This window comes from Cnephaeus nilssonii (genome assembly GCF_951640355.1).
Source record: "Cnephaeus nilssonii genome assembly, chromosome: 16".
NCBI classification, from domain to species: Eukaryota; Metazoa; Chordata; class Mammalia; order Chiroptera; family Vespertilionidae; genus Cnephaeus; species Cnephaeus nilssonii.
The window spans coordinates 54019918-54040524 of NC_137087.1; the positions used below are offsets into that span (position 1 = coordinate 54019918).

Here is a 20607-nt window from a genome sequence, read left to right on the forward strand (position 1 = left end):
AAGAGGGAATTGGGCAGCTCTTTCAAGGAAACTTGCTTGTCAAGGGGAGCAAAGAAGTTAGCAGCAACTGGCAGGAGGTACAGGATCTTTCTAAAGGGTTTTCACAAAAGCAGACCACGAAACAAGGATTCAGGTGAAAGAATTTTATTTGGGAAAGGCCAGGTAACACTATTAGGATAGTTAAGAAGTAGTGCAGACAAGAGAAGGCAGCCTTTACATGCATAACCCAGGCCCAGAGACAATAGTGCTGTAGGCCTGGGGGAGAGGAGATGGAGGGGGTTAATGGAGGGAAAAAAGGGATATCTGTAATACTTTCAAAATAAAGATAAGTTCAAAAAAAGGGTCCATTAATAGAGACAACTACCAGAGTGGTGATGGAACTTACCCAGGCTTTCGATCAACACGTAATCTTTGAAATTTCCTTCTTTAATTATAATGCTTGTAGTTAGTTGATGAATCCTGTGGGCTGTGTTCCCAAAATCAATCCGTTCTTTAGCTGAAGATAGGTTTCATTCAGTGTGCTTGATTTACAGTTGACCTCTGAACAAGATGGGTTTGGACTGCATGGGTCCACTTATATGCAGATTGTTTTTTCGTAGATACCTATACTGTTTCCCATCCATGGTCTGTGGATGCAGAGAACTGACTGTATGCTCGATCTACACCATTTACATCAGGGACTTGAGCTTTCATGGGTTTTCATCTCCGTGGGGGGTCCTGGAACCAATCCTCGATGGGTACTGAGGGACAACAGGTGTGGTTCAGTTTTTGGGTAGTTAAAAGTTACACTCGGATTTTCACCTACTTGAAGGGTTGGCACCCATAAGCCTGTGTTGTTCAAGGCTCAACTGTGAATGGAAATGTGTGTAGGTAGATAACAGCAGAGTGCTTAAGGAAATAGCTTACGTGGAACACACACAAGTAGGTATGACAGGGAAATTTTTCATGAGGGCACCCTAACGTATAACTTCCAAGAGTGATGTATGACTATCAGGTGCTTAGAAGTGACAGTAATCAACTAGCTTCATGCACAGAATTATTGGAAAAATCAGGAAAACTCATAATGTAGAGATCAGCCTGCAGTAAAGGCGCCATAAACTTTTGTTTTAAGTAACAAAGTGGAGGTAGACTCTATAATTATATAATCATGAAAAGACTCTTGTTATTCTACAATTGTGTTTACTGCCTTTTTCATTTTTCTGGAAGTGGTTTAATTTTTCTCTAGATTCTTTGTTTATAAGTGACTATGAAACACATACTGCTTTTTATAGTTATTCTTTTTCTAAGAAGTTTAAGGCATGAATCCTGCTGTATATCTCTTTGTTTGTGTGCTTTCTAGTAAAGTGCCGTGTATTAAATACCTGATAAATATTTGAGGAGGAAGGAATAGGGTTGTCCGCAGTATTCCTTTTCTGCTTCTATTATACTTGGTCTTTAAAAATTTTAATACTATGTGGTCATCTGTAGCATTTTATTTTCTCTGATGTTCAAGATTGAAAAACTTACTCAACATATTTCAGAAACATTAGCTATTGGTATATTTTAAAATACATAGCACTCTTGTTTGCCTATACATTACTTTCTATTTATTAAAAAACATAACTATTTGTTGGATATTGCTTGTAATTTTTCTCTTTATAATTATGTTTAAATCAATATAGGAATAATCATGTCCGACTAATAAAACCACCCCCAAGTATATTTGATGAGAGGATATTTATTTTAAAAAAGCATAGCCATTTGCTGTATCCCTTTAATTTTCTCTTTCTAATCATGCTTATTAATTTTTTATTTTTCAAAAGGTTTTCTGTCTCCACTATTCTGAAGTCCAGAATATCTTATTATATATTTGTTTTAAAAAATAGCTTTACCGCATATCCATGTATGCTTATATGACATACTGTTTTGTTCACTTGTTTTTGAATTTTTAAGAAGGAAATAATGTTTTATGCAGTTTTCTGAGGTTTTCTTTCTTTCTTTTTTTTAAACCAGCGTTCACCCATGTTGTTATGACTTACCACAGTTAACTCCTTCGCATTTCTGTATTTTATTGTATAACTCTACCACAATTCACTTATCTGTTCTCCTGTGCATGAACTGTTGGGTTGGATACCTGTCAAAAATCACCCACAGAAGCAATTTTGAAACATCTTGATAAAAATACTATATTTTGAAAGATAAAGAAAAAATATTCAGGCTCTTCCAGCAGAAAGATGAAATATTTTAAAAGGGCAAGAGATTAGGTTAGTATCAGATTTCTCAAAAGCAACATAAATCTAGGCAAACATGTAACCACTTTTTCAGGAAACTGAAGGAAAGCAAGGATAGACTAAGGGTTTTATATCTTGCCAAACTGTCCTTCAAGTGTCAAGGCTATAGAAAAAAACCAGTTTGAGATGCCAGACTCAGATAATTCTGTCTCTATGTGGCCTCACCTCAGAAATCTGCTCGAGTAGAAATGTGCAGACTTCTTTTTTGGTAAACGTCTAGATAGTAAGTAATTTAGGCTCCATGGGCTACCCGGTATCTGTTGTCACTGCTCAGGTCTGCCACTGAAGCTGTACACAGGCAGCCGTGTCAAGGTATGTAAATGAAGGAGCGTGGCTGTGTTTCAGTAAAACAGGATTTACAGAACAGTTGGGCTGGATTTGGTCCCTGGGCTGTACTTTGCCAACCCCTCTCCTGGGGAATAAGCTTCATCTCAGGAAGCGATGAATGGGAACACTTCAGGTAAAAGACTGATGGAGAACATTTAATTTTAGAGCTAAGACTAAAATAAGGGTGGAGATGTCAGTAGACAGTTAGTATGCAAATGTTATGTGTTTTGTCCAAGTAGAAAGAATGCAATTAAAAATGGAAGGAGAAGAAAGGAAGCCATTTAACTCTTAGTATTCAGTAAGGTTCTGTTGGATCCAATTTTAGTTTTTCTGTTTTTTGTTTATTTGTTTTTGAGCAGGCATAACTATCTGTGAAGACTGTTGTTTTATACTAGAGGGCTGGTGTGTGAAATTCGTGCGGGGGAAAGGGGTATCCCTCAGCCCGGCCTGCACCCTCTCGCAATCTGGGACCTCTTGGGGGATATCTGAGGAATCCCTGCTGGATCGGGCCTAAACTGGCAGTCGGACATCCCTCTCGCAATCCGGGACCACTGGCTCCTAACCTCTTGCCTGCCTGCCTGCCTGATCGTCCCTAACCCCTCGCCTGCCTGCCTGATCACCCCTAACCACTCGCCTGCCTGTCTGATCACCCCTAACCACTCTGCCTGCCTGATCGCCCCTAACCACTCGCCTGCCTGTCTGATCACCCCTAACCACTCTGCCTGCCTGATCGACCCTAACTGCTCGCCTGCCTGTTTGATGGCCCCTAACCGCCTCTGCCTCGCCCCTGCCCACTGCACCTTTGTCTGGAAGGATGTCTAGAATGACGTCTGCAAGGTTGTTCGGCTGTCTGGTCTAATTAGCATATTACACCTTTATTATTATAGATGTCCCATTCTTTCTAAGAAGTCTTCAAATGAACAAAGAGAACATCTCCTTATTTACAAAATATAGAATATTCCATCTGTAATTATTAGGTGGATTTATTTCACTCAACCATGTTTCAAATGAATCACACAACCATTCTGATAGGGAGAGAGATGAACAAATCCAAGTGGCTTTTGAACATAATGTTTGACAGACTGGCCTCTGTCTAGGTGTGGATGTGGGGAAGACGTGCAAATCAATCTTTTAGGGTTGTTTTTGGAAGGTTTTGGTAAAGCACTTCTGAAATTATTTTAGGTGTATCGTTAGATTGAAAAAATGAGTTGATATTAGGAATTACAGTGCTCAGTGTGGAAGATAGGAGATATAGATGTGAAATGGGGAGGGCAAGGAAGAATCCTCTCTGAATGGGATGGAATTGGAGGCATCAGTGTGAGCTTATGTTCAGATAGATAGACAGACAGACAGATGTAGATTCTTCCGAAATGGCCTAGAAGCTAAGACACCCTGATAGTGATCACACTGATCACTGATTTTCCCAGATCCGGTTTCTAATAACATTCCCGTAAGTAGTTATGGCTGATTGTAAGGCTGTGGCAGGGACAGCAAAGATGAGTCTGGTACGTCTTGTTCTACCAAATGAAGGAATTGCTCAGGAAAAGTGATGGGTCCTGTCAAAGATACAGTCCTGTGTCAGCTTGGAGGGGTCCCATTGATGAAGTCTGGGGAGATTTCAGCATCAAAATAATTTAAGCAAGTAATAAATTATGATCTGGTGAAAAATATAATCCATGAGCTAGCACCTGATAATGGACAGACCAACAGACACTAATAGTGCTGAGGGGAATTCTCTTTCTTATGCAGAGTGCAGTCTGGCATTGTTGGATGCTAAATCTGTGGGGGAGATGATGCATTTTTGGTGAGATGTGCTTGGTATCGAAGTGTCTTCCCCACAGATTGTTTATACGGTGCAGGGGGAAATAGTAACTATGTCAGTGCCTTGTATGGGTGATCAAAATTCACATCATGAGCCATGGGAAATTGGACATTGCGTGCCTCTGGATATGCTACTGCTGAAACAGACATCACTTATAGCAGGCTTGACTTATAGCAGGCTTGACAAACTTTTTCTATAAAGGTTCAGATAGCAAGTATTTTAGTTTTTTTCCAGTCATTTTGTCTCTGTTTCTTCTACTCAATTCTGCAACTGAAATTTGAAAGCAAGCCACAGATAATATGTATGTGAATGAATTTGCCTTTGTGCCAATAAATCTTTATTTGCAGAAATGAGCAGCAGGCCATTATTTGGCCCTTGGACATAGGTTGATAACCCCTGGCTTATAGTATTCTGAGTGGGAATACATACCTAAGTCTAATCATCAAGCAGTATCATACAAACTTCAAATGAGGAATCTTTTATTTTAAAAGGGGGAGAATTTTATCCTTAAGAAATGTCAGTGTGACTCGCTGAGCCACACTGGCTGGGCTGAAATTATTTTCAAATAAAGTGCTAAACATAGATTAGAGGAAGTCTATATATGTTTTTTATATTTGGTTGTATAGGACATATATTGGAACTGAAATTGTAAGAATTCCTGTGAACTTGTTCTGGTGGTAAAAGAAACATCACTTTGTCCTTTCTGCTATTCTTTGAATTATGGCTTTTAGGGAATCTATAAATCTCAGAGGAGAATTATTGGATGGTTTTACTAACTTAGACCATAAAGCTCTTCTGGGTTAGTCCTGAGGGAAATTTACTTCACTTTAAGTTAGCGATACCTCATAAACTTTCTAAGAACTTCAATGTGAGTCTCAAGGTTAGTATAATATTAATGTTTTGCTTTAGTATTTTCATGCTTTCAGATTTTGGGAGGAGTAGTTGGGAAGCCATCATTAATGTCATTTTATGTTAACTCTTTTTCTTTCGATTTGAAAACCATTAGATATGATTTTTCTAGGAAGTGAATTTTTTCTTCTATGTGACTCTCTTCAGTTCTTAACATTACATATTTTTCAAAATTCTCTGGTGAATTTCAGCTGCGGATGGAATTTTGCTTTTCAGCAAATTGGTGTTTGAAAGTGTTGATCTACAGAACAGGCGTATTAGGTGGTGAGAATTAGGCATTTTTAATAGAAGAAATCTCCCCTTTAAAAATAATTCTGTCATCGGAATCATAAAGCATGGACTTTGACTGTGCTTAAAGTAGGCCTGGCATTTGTTGTTGCACTTCATTTTCACTTGTGAAGAACTTTACAGGACTTATTAGGTAAAGTAAAACAATTTCAATGCAGTAAGTAAAATGTTTCAATAAATTGCTATGTCTTTGTGACAAAGGCTGCCACTAAGATTGTATGCATTTTTAAAAGTTTTCTCAATGTCTCAGAAAATATCACAAAAGACTTTAGTTTTGATAAATAAAATCTATACTATTAATAGAGAAATATGCAAATTGGCTGGGATGCTGTCACATAATGACCAATCAGGACAGGGGTGGGGCCGCGGTGGAGAGCTCTCAGCACGCCTGCGCTGGGGGTCCGAAGGGCATGGAGAGGAAGGGAGAGCAGATGAGCAGTTAGGTGGGATCAGGCCAGGAGGGGAGAGCAGATGAGCAGTTAGGGGGGATTAGGCCAGGAGGGGAGAGCAGTTCAGGCCATTAGGCCAGCCAGGGAGCAGTTAGGGGCATCAGGTAGGCAGGCAGGTGAGCAGTTAGGAGCCAGTGGTTCCAATTGCAAGAGGAATCCAGATTGGAGAGGGTGCAGGCAGGGCTGGGAGACCCCTCCCCCCCATTCATGAATTTTGTGCACTGGGCCTCTAGTTATTAAATAATGTGCTTTTAAAACTGTTTATAAGCTACATAAATATACACTGAGTGGCCCGATTATTATGATATCTGAACGCATAATAATCGGGCCACTCAGTGTGTGTGTGTGTGTGTGTGTGTGTGTGTGTGTGTGTGTGTGTGTATTAGAGGCCTGGTGCATGAATTCATGCATGGGTGGGGTCCGGCCAGCCTGGCCAGGGGGAGGAGACGTGGGCGATTGGCCGGCCTGCCTGCTGGTTGAACAACTGGTCAAGGGGACAATTTGCATATTAGCCTTTTATTATATAGGATATACACTGAGTGGCCAGATTATTATTATGTGTTCAGAGATTATAATAATCTGGCCACTCAGTGTATATATTTGAAAGTGTGCATGAGTTGGATTAAGAAGTTTTAGTAAATGTGCATTTAGGATGCAGAAAATTCTGGTCTTTTTGTCTCTGCTTTACTTCCTACAGTGGTAGAGATGTCAGTCCCTACCAGGCAGCCATTCTGTTGTCTTACGTATTGAAATGTAAGAATTTATATTAAGAAGGAATATGCAGTTATAATTTTTTCATGACCATGTAGAACCCCACAAATGAAATTTAGTCATTCTTCCACATATTGGCCCTGCAAATATTTTGAAATATGTTATTTTTCATTTATTTTTTATTCTTTAGATGAGCTTCCCTAGTTCTTCTAGTTTTCACATTATAAGGTTTTATTAATATGTTATTAACAATATTAATATCTTATAGTAGCACAGACACTAGTGATATAAAGGATATTTTCCAATAAATAATAATAATAGCAACAGCTAACATTTACTAAAGCCTTACTCCATGCTAGGTGGTATTATAAACACTTTATACATACTAACTCTTCAAAGTGAACATGCAAAATATATGCTCTTTTAACCCCATTTTACAGATGAACTGAGGACAGATGTCTCGCACAACTGGCCATTGATCATGCAGCTAGTCAAAGGATTATATAAAACACACATTGTCATCTTTCCCACCCTCTGTGGACAGACTGTACTTTGTAATGACCCATTCAAACTTCACAGAGCTTCATAGAGCGTGGTGTGGTACCTCATGTGACATCATTACTTGCCCTTGTTCTAAAGTTGATATTTTATTAATATTTTTAATTCAACCTAAGTTTATATTTTATACTAATAATATTCTGTGGACTTGTAGCTAGTCTAAAGGCAACAGAGCTTCTTCCTTGGACTTTAGTTACTGCTTTTAATGCAAGTGCTTGCTGTGAAGTGAGGTCACTCTGTCCTGTGCTTGTCTACTTACTGTTGTAACATCAATGAGGGCTTGACCTTTATTGTTAGAATAGTTTCAGCCCATCATTGCTTTGGGTCATGATTCTGGCATCTAAGCATTTAGTTAGCTCTTCCTTTTGTTGGGTGAATGATCATGTATTAAGTACAAGTTCTTTGCCATTATTCTAGGAATTGACCAAAAAATGTTGCAAGTGAATCTTGATGTTTACAGAGCCAAAATGATTTCTTGTAGCAAGTATACATTTCTAAATGTAAAATAAAAATGTAATGAGAATGTGGATTATAATTAATTTTACATTTCAAGTTTATCACCTGTATCCGAACAAAACCATTTCCTTAGTTTTTCATCTGAAACTACCATGTCACCATGGGTTCCTTGGCTGAACTGCTAGTGACCAGACCGTGAGAAGTACTGCGCTGGTATTTAAGAGGACACTCTTTGGTGTTAGACCTGTGTTCATAGCTATTACACTTTCAACTTTTTTTAATGTTTCAGAAATAGTTGAGTGAAATACTGTTATTTCATGATGAACTATCCGTTCCTAGTAAGGTGAATATATATTTTTAAATAAATTTTGAATTTTGACACAATTTACATATACTAAGTCTGTACCTAAGTCTGCTGTTTTATTATTTGTTTTATTTCCGCTGTGTGTGTGTGTGTGTGTGTGTGTGTGTGTGTGTGTGTGTGTGTGTCTATGTGCCTCTGTTTTCTTTCTTCTTGATCAACTTAGAATTTCATCTTGGTATATTATACTATTCTTGAGTGTATTTCTTTGTATAGTTTTCTTAGAGGTTGCTCTGGATATAAAAATACACACATGTAACTCATCATAATCGCCTAGTATCAACATTTTAAACCTTCAAGGGAAGTATGGCAGCCTTACTTTCATTTAGATCCCTTCATCTTCCCCACTTTTTAATGCCATTGGCTTGAGTATCAGATGATGCTTTGGTTTTTGTTTTCTTCATCAGTTATGATTTAGAAATCTCACAGAGGACAAGGGCAGTGTGTGCTCATATTTCTGCTGTATTTATTGACCTTTTCTGATATTCCAGGGATTTCTTCTTTTATTTCTTAATGCCTGTTTGAAGTGATGAAAGACAACACAGAATTTGTTAAGGGCAGAGATCACATCCTTTTTTATATTTGTAATATCAGTGAGTAACTCAGAGCCTTTACGTAGTAGGTGCTCATAAACTATTTATTACAGCTTTTTTTTTCAGAGTTACTTACAAGTACAGAAATGTATGTGAGTTTTCTTTTTCCTCTTGCACACACAAATTTGGCATTTTCAGTGTTTCAGAGTTTGATCTACAGAAAGGCCAGTCTTATTCATCTTGAACCCCTAGCACCTAACATAGTAACCAGCTCAGATTTAATAATTGCTTCTTGATTAAATGAATATTAAGTATACCTTACTTATAAAAAGGGCGTTATAATTAACTAGGTGGTTTGATGACATATTAGTTATATTTTTAAATACTAGAAATTTATGATTTACCTTCTTTCTCTTACAGCATCAAACACTTGGCTTGTTTCAGAAACTAAAGGCGCTATTGTTCAAGGTGGATATGGTCATACCAGTGTGTATGATGAAATAACAAAGTCCATTTATGTTCATGGAGGCTATAAAGCATTACCAGGCAACAAGTATGGATTGGTGGATGATCTTTATAAGTATGAAGTGAACACTAAGACTTGGTGAGTAGACGAGGCCAGAAGTATGTTGGGAAAATGTGTCATTGTTATAGTTTATATTTGTATAATAGTGGTGTTTATTAAATATTTTCAGGGAGACAACATCTTCTATTGCAACTAGTGATATTCAGTTATGCAGCAAAGCCACAAAATAGTAGATTTTCTATGTAGCCATCGTTACTGTAAAAGATCGACTTTAAAGTGGGTTCTGATCCTGTAAGCATTGCAGTTACTTGTGCTTATCGGTGCTGATGTTACATTTAATTCAGACAGGAAGTTTTGCTTACCAAACTTTTAGGATTGTTAGTATCTATCTTGGGATTTGTTCTACTTTGCACTCATACTTTATTGTCACTTGTAAATTTTAAAACCATGTCTTCAGTTTTATTATCTCATTTCCTGTGAAATACAAAGCTTGTGACATTTAGCTAGATTTTCCTTTGTTTGTTGTTATAAAAATGCTGTAGTGTACGTCTTATACTGGTCTGCTCAGGCACAAATGCAAGAGTTTCTCTAGGGTATGTACTTAACAATGAAATGGTGAATCTGAGGATATTCATATCCTCAAATTTACTGCCTGTTGCCTAATTGCTCCTCAGGTGACTGTGGTAATATATGTTTCCACCAGCAGTGTAGGAGTGTCCCTGTTTCTCCTTATTCTCACTAACACTTGATAAAGGTGCGGATATTTCCTTTTTGCCAGAGTAATGTGTGTGAATGATACTGATATTTAAATACATATATCCCGATTGCTACTGTGAGTAAGCATCTTTTTATGTGTTCATTTACCACTTGTGTTTCCTGTTTAGTAAATTTCCTATTCATAACCATAATGCTCTCTTTGTATTTGAAAGATTATTATTGATTGATTAACAAGGAAAGTGATTTCTTTAAGATGCTACACATTCTTTTAAACTTTTAGCACACATTCCTTTATGTGAAATGAAATACAGTGTTTTACTAAATTGTGATTTGTTATACCCCCTTCAGTTTCAACATATATTTTATTTTTTAACTTTATTTGAAGAAAGAAAGATGGAATTAAAAAAAATTAAGACTTCTTTAGGTGACCTTGTTAATTTTCATTATTTTTACTCTAATAAAATGAAGTATTATACTTTATATTTTTTATAACTATTAACATTAATAAAATACCTTTTTGTTTTAGGTAATCTACATATTTGCATTTTATTTCCTATTTTAATATTGCTAACATTTCTTATTGACTTCTTGCTATGATAAAAAGAGGAATTGTGTAGTAACTAAGGCACCATCAACCTGCTTAATATATTTTTGATGTATGACAGAAACTGTGTCATAGCAAAAAGGAAAAGATAACTGCTTTTGCAAGATAGAGGCCACATAGTTCACATTAATAATAATGGACACAGTAGTGCTCAGAGAAAGAACTTATTTAAGTGAATGGATAAGAGAAGTACGAGTATTATTTGAATGAAATCGAAATGAGAGAGTTAGTTGTTTACTATATAATGAAATTTGATCAGATCTTACATGATTATCTACTTGAAAATTTCCCATAGTGAAATGTTGCATAGAAGAATATAATGATCAGTCTTGGCAATTTTAGCATATGCACAAGTAACACTGTATACTTGTCCCTTAAGAGAATTTAATAAAATAATTTGTAAATTATTTTGAGCACCTCATTACAAATATGTTATAGATACATATGATGCTTTACTGTTTTCTTGGGTTCTGCATTTAAAAAAAATTTGTAAAATTATCAGTGAGAATTAAAATGTTATTTTTCTATTTGTAGCATTCTTAAAGTTTTTCTGCTTTTTGTTTGCTTATTTTTCAGGTTTGCTATTATATGTGGATTATAGTGTGTATCAGTTTCATTTGTCAAATATTATGTAACTTTAAAATGTTACTATTATGTGTCCATTGTACATACTAATTTTACATTTTTGCCACATCAAAAGTGGGTTTATTGTTTAGTAGGTATAGTTTGGTAAATATACCACTTTGTTGAAATAATAGAAAATGTGTGTTTGGAGGAATTATATTTTATGGGTTATTTGAACTATTATTTCCACTGAAAAAATATTAGGAATTACATAATTTGAAGGCATCAGTTAACTATTAAGGAACTGAGAATTTGTGGATCAATATCTAGGAGAGGTAGAATGTTCAGGGAGGAAAGATTGGCATTTTGTCCAACTTTTGTCCTTGAGACAATTACAAATCCAGAAAACTGTCTGAGAAACTGATCAGGGCTTTTATCAATCAATGTGGAAGACCAAAATTGGATTTTCAGATGTGCTAAGGAAGAGGGGTCTGGTTACATGCCTAAAGATTTAGTCTGGTCCCTGAAGTTCTAAACCTACTAGTAGGATAAGCTCACCTTGAATCATCACAGTCTTTCATTGGATTATGGTGATCTGTGCATAGCCTAACCAGTTGGCAGAGCAAAAGTCAATTCTCGCTTGGGAAGATTTTAATACACAGAGCCTCAAATTATTTCTTCAGTATATCATGTGCAATATCTGTTTTAAAATTTAAAAAAGGCTTAGGAAAAAAACAAAAATTGGAAAAAAATAGCTATTATAAACATACCTGAAGGACAACAGTGTTTTCTGAAACTTTAAAATGATTAGAACTTATTTTCAAGGAACTAAAATATAAGGTAGACAACTGGAAACCTTTACTAAAAGAATCAAATGGAAATTATACAAACGAAAAATACATTAAATGAATTAAGAATTCTTTGGATGGGTTTAACAGCAAGTTAGACATAGCCTAGGAGAGAATTAATGAAATGGAAGATAGGTCAAGGAAAACCCATACTGAAATACAGAAAGACAAAAACAGAAAATTAAAGAGGGAAACCATTATAAGGGATATGTAGAAATGGTCTAACATGCATGTAACTAGAGTCTAGAAGAAGAGTGAGAAAATAATATGCAACACTGTTTAAAGTCTTAATATTGATCATTTTCAAAAGTGACATCAAGTCACAAATGGAAGAAGTTCTATGAGCACCAAGTAGGATAAGTACAAAAAAGCTTATGCTTAGAAATGTCACAGTAAAACTGATGATATCCCAAATAGGAAGAGAAAAATTTTAAAGCAGCCAAAGGTAATTAAAGGCATATTTCCTATAAAGGAGCAACACTTGAAAAAAGTGAAATCTAGAAGACATGGTGTCGTTAGGTAGCTAAAAAAAAAAAAAAAGCCATTAGCCTAAAATCCCGCACCAATGAAATATTGTTAAAAATGATTTTTTTTAGCTCTTTAAATTTGATGCAATGAGAGGTTATTATTTTTTTACATTTAATTTTTTCACAGCTATTTTATTGCTTTATTGTGAGTTTTTGTGATTTCTCTAAAAACATAGCTGTCAGGTTTGGAAAGTGAAACAGAAAAATTTTATAAATTTTATTAGTTAACTTAAATTTTAGTAAATATTGATGAACATACTATTCATAATGTTCATCCTTGCTTATTTCTCTGCATAATGAGTGTCTGAAATCTTTTTAACAAAAATCATTAACTCTGTATCAAACACTGTATTAGAAATAATCCTAAGACTTCCTCAGTAAAGGAGACAGATAACTTAAAATTTTATCCTACATGTATATGTGGGAAATAATAGGAGTGCACACAATAAAGGCATAGTATAGCAGGGAAAATTTATTAAAATGAGCATAAAATCCTATATAATAAAAGGCTTAATATACAAATTGACGGAACTGCAGAACTAATGGTCACTATGATGCACACTGACAACCAGGGGGCAGATGCTCAACGCAGGAGCTGCCCCCTGGTGGTCAGTGCGCTCCTACAAGGGGAGTGCGGCTCAGCCATAAGCCGTAAGCCCAGCTTCTGGGGCCCCGATCACCCTGCCATTTGCCCCACACACAGAGGGCAAATGGCGGGAGGCAGGGCCCCAAAAAACCGGGCTCACAGCTGGCGATGGCGGGAGCTTCTCCTGCCTCCACAGCAGCACTAAGGATGTTCAACCCCCAGTGCATGAATTTCATGCACTGGGCCTCTAGTATTTATATAGGTGAAAATGATTGTTGTCTTTATAACCAGCAAGACATGTTGTAAGATTTGGAATGCCTAGTTAAAATCACATATTGATCACTTAAAGAAATATTTATTTATATAGCTTTACCTTTTAAGGTAATTTTGAGCCATGTAGTACTTATTTTTTTCATAGTGGTCTTTTATAAACTTGGAAATATTGCATATGGACAACAGGCTATAAGAAAGCATACATGTATAGTTTCAGAACAATAATGAAGTAAACACCCTACCTACCCGAGCCAAGAAAGAGGACATGACAATACCCAGGAAGCCCTCATGGGCCTCCATGTTGGCTCTCCCTTCATTGTCCCCCAAAGAGGTAACCATATTCCTGTTGTATTAATTGTTTCCTTGCTTTACTTTATAGGTTCTTTACCCTTCTGTATGTATTTGCAAACACATCATTAGCTTGTCAGTTTTGGAGTTTCGCATGTATTGTTTAACATTGCATGCTTTTCTTAGGGAGCTGTTTAAACATCAACTTTATGTTTTGGAAATATATTTTAATAAGGAGAGGCAGACAAAATGGAAATTAGTAAAATGTATCTTAAATGATAATAAATACTGTGGAGAAAGAAGAAAGCATGGAAAGAGGATAGGGGGTTAGGTTGTTCCATTTAAATAGGGGGGTATGAGAAGACATCACTGAGAACACATTTGGGTAAAGACATGAAGGAGGTGAGAGGATGAGCCATGCCGTCATCTGAGGGCCAGTGGTTCTGGGCAGAGAGGAAGCTAGGGAAAAGCCGTGGTTGAGATGGGACTATGCTTATCCTTTGGAATAGCCAGGGGCCAGTATTGCTGGGTTAAAGGGTCTTAGAGTGGGTTGGGTGACGTGGGAGAAAATGACCTTAGAGTGGGAATGGGGAACCCTGTCATCCAGAGTCATAGGGGTCATTATAGAGATAGTGACTTTTACTCTGATATGGGAAGCCAGTGGAAGGTTTTGAGTAGAGATGCGAAATGCTCTGTCTTGGGTCTTTACAGGGTCACTTTGGCTGCCGTGATGTCATTATGATACAAGAGCAGAAGCAAGAGGATCATTTTAGGAGACAATTGTAATTGAAGAAACAGATGATAGTGTCTGGGACCAGGGAGGCAATGTGCAGGTGTTGAGAATTGGTTGGATTCTCAATATATTTTCAAGGCAGAGCCAACAGGTTGCATAGACTTAGGGATTGGAAATAGAGTGGAAGAGGGAGAGAGCAAGAGTGGAATCAGGCCTTGGAAGACCTGAAAGCATGGAGTCGGCATGAATGGACACGATGAATTTGGTTGCAGGAGTTGGTTTGGTGTGAAGGAAGACTTAGAAGCTCGGGTTTAGGTTTATTTAATTTGAGCTACATATTACACAGCCTAGTGGATATGCAACTAGATGGCTGGATATAGGAGTTTGGGCATCTGGATACTACGTTTCTGCTCGGAGAGATGAGGATGAACAATCAGAAAAAGAGACTGAGCATAAGCAGTTCATGAGTTAGCCTGAAAGCAGGAAAGCGTGGTGTGCTAGAAGCCAGGAGTGGGTTTCAGAGGAGAGAGAGAGAAAGCTTGTCAGGAGCTGCTGATAGGCAGTGAGGTGAGGATTAAGAAAGGCTCGCAGAACCCGGCAAACTGGTGCTTTGCTGACCTCGATAGGAGAAGTTCCCGTGGAGTGGTAGAGTGACATTCTGATCCTCGTGAGTCTAGTCAGGATGGGAGAAGAGGAATTGGAGAAAAGTATTGACAACTTTTCTGAGGAGCTTAGTTAGAAGGGAAGGAGAGAAATAAGGTAAAGAGGGTCAGGTAGGTGAGGGCAAGAGAGGTGTTTTTTTAATATTGGAGAAATAATTGTTTGTTGGCTGTTAGGAAAGATCAAGACGATGTTAAAAACACTGATGCAAGTAAGGGAAGAACTTGTTAGCAGGATGTACCTGAGAAAACAAGAAGCAGTGGGATCTAGTGGACACAGGCAGGCCGCTAGGAGCCTAGACAGCTTACTCACAGGATTAGGAGGGCAGGTGGGCTATGTGAATGCAGTTGGAGATAAGTGGGTAGATGGGTGAGAGTTTGTGGCAGGTGGGCTATATGAATGCAGTTGGAGGTAAGTGGGTAGATGGGTGAGAGTTTGTGGCAGGTGGGCTATGTGAATGCAGTTGGAGGTAAGTGGGTAGATGGGTGAGAGTTTGTGGCAGGTGGATTATATGAATGCAGTTGGAGGTAAGTGGGTAGATGGGTGAGAGTTTGTGGCAGGTGGATTATATGAATGCAGTTGGAGATAAGTGGGTAGATGGGTGAGAGTTTGTGGACGTTTTGATTTTTTAAAAAATTCTTAGTGAAATAGCAAGTGGGATTATCAGTTGAGAGCGAGAATGGGTGATATTTATTGGAAGACAGGCTGGACGGGAGAAGACAAAGTACAGAATGGTCATTTAGGAGGGAGGAAGGCTGAATGGGTTAGGGAAGTGTGATGGGGTTGCTGGCAGAATTGTCCTGTGTGAGATACCCTTACTGGGGGAACATAGCACCTTTAAAAATTCTCTATTCCTCTGTGGGTGGATATTTGGGCTGTGCCGATTTTTGCTATTATGAATAATTATAGTATACATGTTCTTATTTAGTCTTGTTTCATGTACAAGTTATTGAATATTTTTGCGGGCTTATTTTATCATTTGTTTTTGTTGATTTGAGTTACTATTTGGCATCATTTCCTTACTTTAACGGAGCTTTGCTTCCATCCCTCCCTTTGTGCTCTAATTGTCAAAAATAGGGTGGGCAAAAGTAGGTTTACAGTTGTCTGTATGGAAAAAGACATGCAGGTTATGATGATTACGATAGCTGTATTCACTCAGAAGAACATCACAGCTCTAAGCTTACCTTTGCCCACTCCTGGTATATTACATTTCTATATGTTACAGGCTCAACAGACCAGTTATATGTGTATACTGGCTTATCACAGTTGCTTTTCAAATTTACTAGGAACAGAAATGTGTACCCTATTTTGTTTTCTAATTACATAATTGCCTTTGCCAGCACTCCGCATTGAAATAATCGATTGAAGAATGAAGAACTTCCTTTAGTGTCCTGTCGGCAGACATTGCCTTTAAGCTTGTAAATGTATTTGTAACATAATTCTGATATTTATAATAGCTGTCTTGAAGTCTTTTTTTGCTCATCCGACATCTGGGCCCTCTCAAAGGCATTCTGTTCTCTCTTTTTCTTCCTCCACCTGGGTCACACTTTCCTTCTTTGCTGCATGTAATAGATTACCCTGAGAACTAGACATTTTAGATAATATAGTGTCGCAACTCTAGATCCTGATTCTGTGACTCCCCCACTCCCTGGGGCTGTTGTAATTTTATTTGTTTAGTGACCTGGCTGGACTCTTTCAGCAAAGTCTCTTTCCTCCTCCAAATGCATCATCCTGTGATGTTGCTCCTGGGAGGAGGCAACCTGGGGGGGGGATGCACACAGTCTCCCTGGGATGGCGGTAACTTTAGCGGGGCTCCTTGACTTTCCCCCTGACTTCTAGTTAAGCTCTCTGTCTCTGTTTGTGTCACATCAACCAGACAGCCTCCACTAATTCCTGACTGATGGCTCTCTTAGTTTCAACAATGCTTTGGTGCATAAATTGCTCCACAGTCCATTTGATTTCAATTTCAGTCCCTGTTGGGCTCTTATTGGCTGTCATCATCTTTCTCCCCCCACCCCCCCTCCTTCAGGTAAACTTTTACCTGATCTTTGAGCTATTGTTCTCATGGAGCTACCAGCTATCTCTTTAATTGCTACCCAGGAAAAACTCCCTTGTTTTTCAAAGTTCCCTTAACTTTCCCACCCTCTGTTCCATATACAGGCAGTTCCCTTGGAAGAGCTGTGCCAGTTTTTGGAACTGGAGGTGGGATTAGTAACCTTTCCTCTTGGTGTGACACCACTGCTCTTTGTGCGGCCCCGGGTCGGGGTGGTAGCCTTTGCCCTTCTCCGCTTGCCTCTTTGGCAAGGAGCCTCTGCCCAGTAAGTGAGGAGGGTGAAGACTGCCTGGCCCTGGTGTTCTGAGCCTGCTGGTCCTGCTGTTTAGCTTCTACCCTTTGAGTTAGAGGGTGAGCACTCAGACCTCTCCTGCTTTCTCCTTGAGTAGAATGCCACCCAGAGCTGGGGACATGAGAAGCATTGCCCCTCTCCTCTCCTGGTGAGACCCCGTGGCCTGGACTAGGAGCTGAGGTGGAGGGGTTCTCTGGTCTTGGCCGTACATGCTGCTTGGGGTGAACTGTGTTGCTGAACTGGGTCTGTGCTGGGGGTGCGGCAGGGGGAGGATGGGAGCAGGTAATGGGTTAGAAATAATGGTCTGTTGTTATTAAAATTTAGTAGATATTCTTGAGTAAATATTTACGGTTGCTCTTAGTAAAAAATTTTTGGACCCTTAATGGTTGTTTTTTTATCATTTTGATGAATTATAGTTCTTTCCTTGGGGAGAATGTTTGTTGAACTCCTCATATTGCCATTCTGGAAGACTGCTCCATATTCTTTAACCATTAATTGGTATTATAACCCATGGTTTTTGAGATACTGTATATACCTTGCTAACTATATTATATATACTGTTTACATTCTGATTCTTTGTACCAGGGATTTATTTAGGGCATTTATAAAGCATTGATTCATATCCTCATGCACCTTTATTATATATCAGTTCATTCAGGTGAAATATGATAGTGAAAATATATTGGTAGCATTTTCTCTCAGTTGTACTTTAATTAAATAAAATAACATTTATATTATCTTTAATGTTTCTCAAAAATCATTGTGATTTTCAATTATACACAACATATGAATGTAGCTCAAAAACAATCTTGAGCAACAGAATATACAGATGAATACAAAATATATGATTCCATTTTGTAAAGTACAAAGACAGCAATGCAAATCTTTGCTACATCAGAATAGTGGTTATATATATATATATATATATTTATATATATAAATATATATAAATATAAAATATAAATAAAATATAAAATATATAAAATATAAAATATAAATATAAATATAAAAAATAGTGGTTATATATATTTAAATCTGAGTGCTGGTTACTTAATTATGTTCATCCTGTGAGAATTCATTGAACTTTAGACTTATGATAAACCTACTTTTCTGTATGTTATATTATACTTAAAAAGTTAAAGGTGTATTATGGGATCCATATGAGTTATGTAGTTTTAATATAGCTTAAAGTTATTATATTTAACTTTTTATTTGGTATTTAAAACTGATGATATTGGTCCTCTAGTTTTAAGAATACTTGCTTCCTACTTTTATAAATGAAAACAAAATTAAAAATATAAATTATTATAAAATCATTAGCAATTATTTTTAATATTGTGCTTTGTGAAAGCATCTTAAGGTACTGTGAATCTGGAAATATCTTTCTAAAAATATGAAATTTAGAGGCTGTTTATATTTTTTAAAATACTTGAAGTTTAGAGGACATATATATTAAAAATTGAGCATGTTATTTCACACTTCCAAGGAAAATTCTATATGCAAATTAGATCCTTTATGTAATATATACATATATATAATTAGGGAGGTCTTTTTATCTTTTGTAATACATTTTTAAATTTTATCCTGTAGGACTATTTTGAAAGAAAGTGGGTTTGCCAGATACCTTCATTCAGCTGTTCTTATCAATGGAGCTATGCTTATTTTTGGAGGAAATACCCATAATGACACTTCCTTGAGTAACGGTGCAAAATGTTTTTCTGCCGATTTCCTGGCATATGACATAGGTATGTATCTGTTAGGATTGTACAAAGTAGGAAATATCAGAAATTTTTCATGTAGAGATTCTCAAATACATTACTTGATAGCATGTGTATATGTCATTTTAGAGAGATAAATTCAGTGACAGATCATGAGTGGAATTCTCTCTAAATCCAGCATAGTAGGAGTATAAGGCCAGGAGAATAGTTGAATGGGGGTGAATCAGTGGTGGAGACAGGGGAATTGAGAAGTCTGGGTTTGAATGTCTTTGTTGAAGGCTTTTCTATATCATATTACTACATGAGCACTATATCAGTCTATTTTGTTTGACTGTTACCATTAGTTTTGATAAATTGTAGATATAGAGCACTATCAAATTAAGTTATAAATAGTAGTAATGCAAGCATTTTAGATATAGTGGGGATAAGTAAAGATGCATTTAAACTAAATTCACAAGATATATGTACTTGATATAGAAAGCTGATAGAATTAGAGAAAGGAATATAGAGATAGTGGAGCTAAAGAAATACGATTTTGGGAGAAAATGGAAACAGAACTAGGAATGGAAGTAATGGAATAATCTTTTGCAGAGAACCAGAAATACAGTGCATTAATACAATTGATTTAATTTCAATTATGTTATCTCTAGTCCTACCAATTTCTGAATATTAAATGAATATATTTTTTGAAAGACTAAATTAAACTATGAAGTAGACTATTGTAGTGAAAACATATGTTTTTGTATATCATATTTTAGATAAAACCTAGCTGATATTTAAAATATAGTTAGTAATACTTTAGAGCACCTTTCATTGATGGTGTAAAGTAATATACCAATTTTAAGCTGTTAAGAATCATTTTGATAAGTAAAAATAAAAGAAATAAAGAATAACACATTCAGTAGATGTAAGAAGTATACTTTTGCTTTTAAACACCAAAAGCACATAATCTACTTTGGAAAATTATGTTAAGTGGTAGCATATAAAGGAAATTAAGACTCTTAATAAACACTTTGATTTTAAACTATTATAAGTTTGTTTGGAAGAAAGTAATGCGTAGTAATAAAGTTAAGTATGCATTTTAACTCTAAGCTATGGGTGTCGTCTGTGAGTAATCTTTATAAAGAATGTGTCTTCAGGATTTTTAGATCCTAAATAATTAAATATTTACTTTTTTGAAATAATAATTTGAAGTGACGATTCGTGATGGAAACGGGGTTGTCTCGGCTTTTAGAAGGCTTACAAATCAGCCTGGGATCCAGAAAAACAGGGCAGATGAAGTTCCGAAGGAGGCTGGCTTGCGAGCCTTCACTGCCGGCTGGGACTGTGGACATACTGCTTTACCGGTGGTGATGAGATAGTAAGCTTAGTTCTCTGGGGGTACATGAAAGTTTTGTTTGCTTTTCTTATAAGAAAAACAAACAAACAAACAAACAACCGTAGGAAAAGTGTAGAATTTTTTGTTATTGTTAAAAATCTGTCAAGTGAGATTTTGAACTTTTATTTTTTGCAGAAAATTCTAGGAGCTTCCACT

The 20607-nt window shown here is 36.8% G+C and overlaps 1 protein-coding gene across 4 annotated transcripts in view; it reads left to right on the forward strand.

Annotated features, from left to right (window-relative positions):
• Nucleotides 1-20607, forward strand: part of ATRNL1 (attractin like 1) — a 454562-nt gene that overhangs the window by 55000 nt on the left and 378955 nt on the right. For all 4 annotated transcript variants that reach the window (XR_013814745.1, XM_079793604.1, XM_079793602.1 and 1 more), the window contains exons 9-10: nucleotides 9105-9288; nucleotides 18946-19100. Coding sequence is in view for 3 of the 4 variants with exons in the window: in XM_079793604.1 (XP_079649730.1) it covers nucleotides 9105-9288; nucleotides 18946-19100 (339 nt within the window). In the remaining variant the exon portion in view is untranslated. The remainder of the gene's footprint in view (nucleotides 1-9104; nucleotides 9289-18945; nucleotides 19101-20607) is intronic.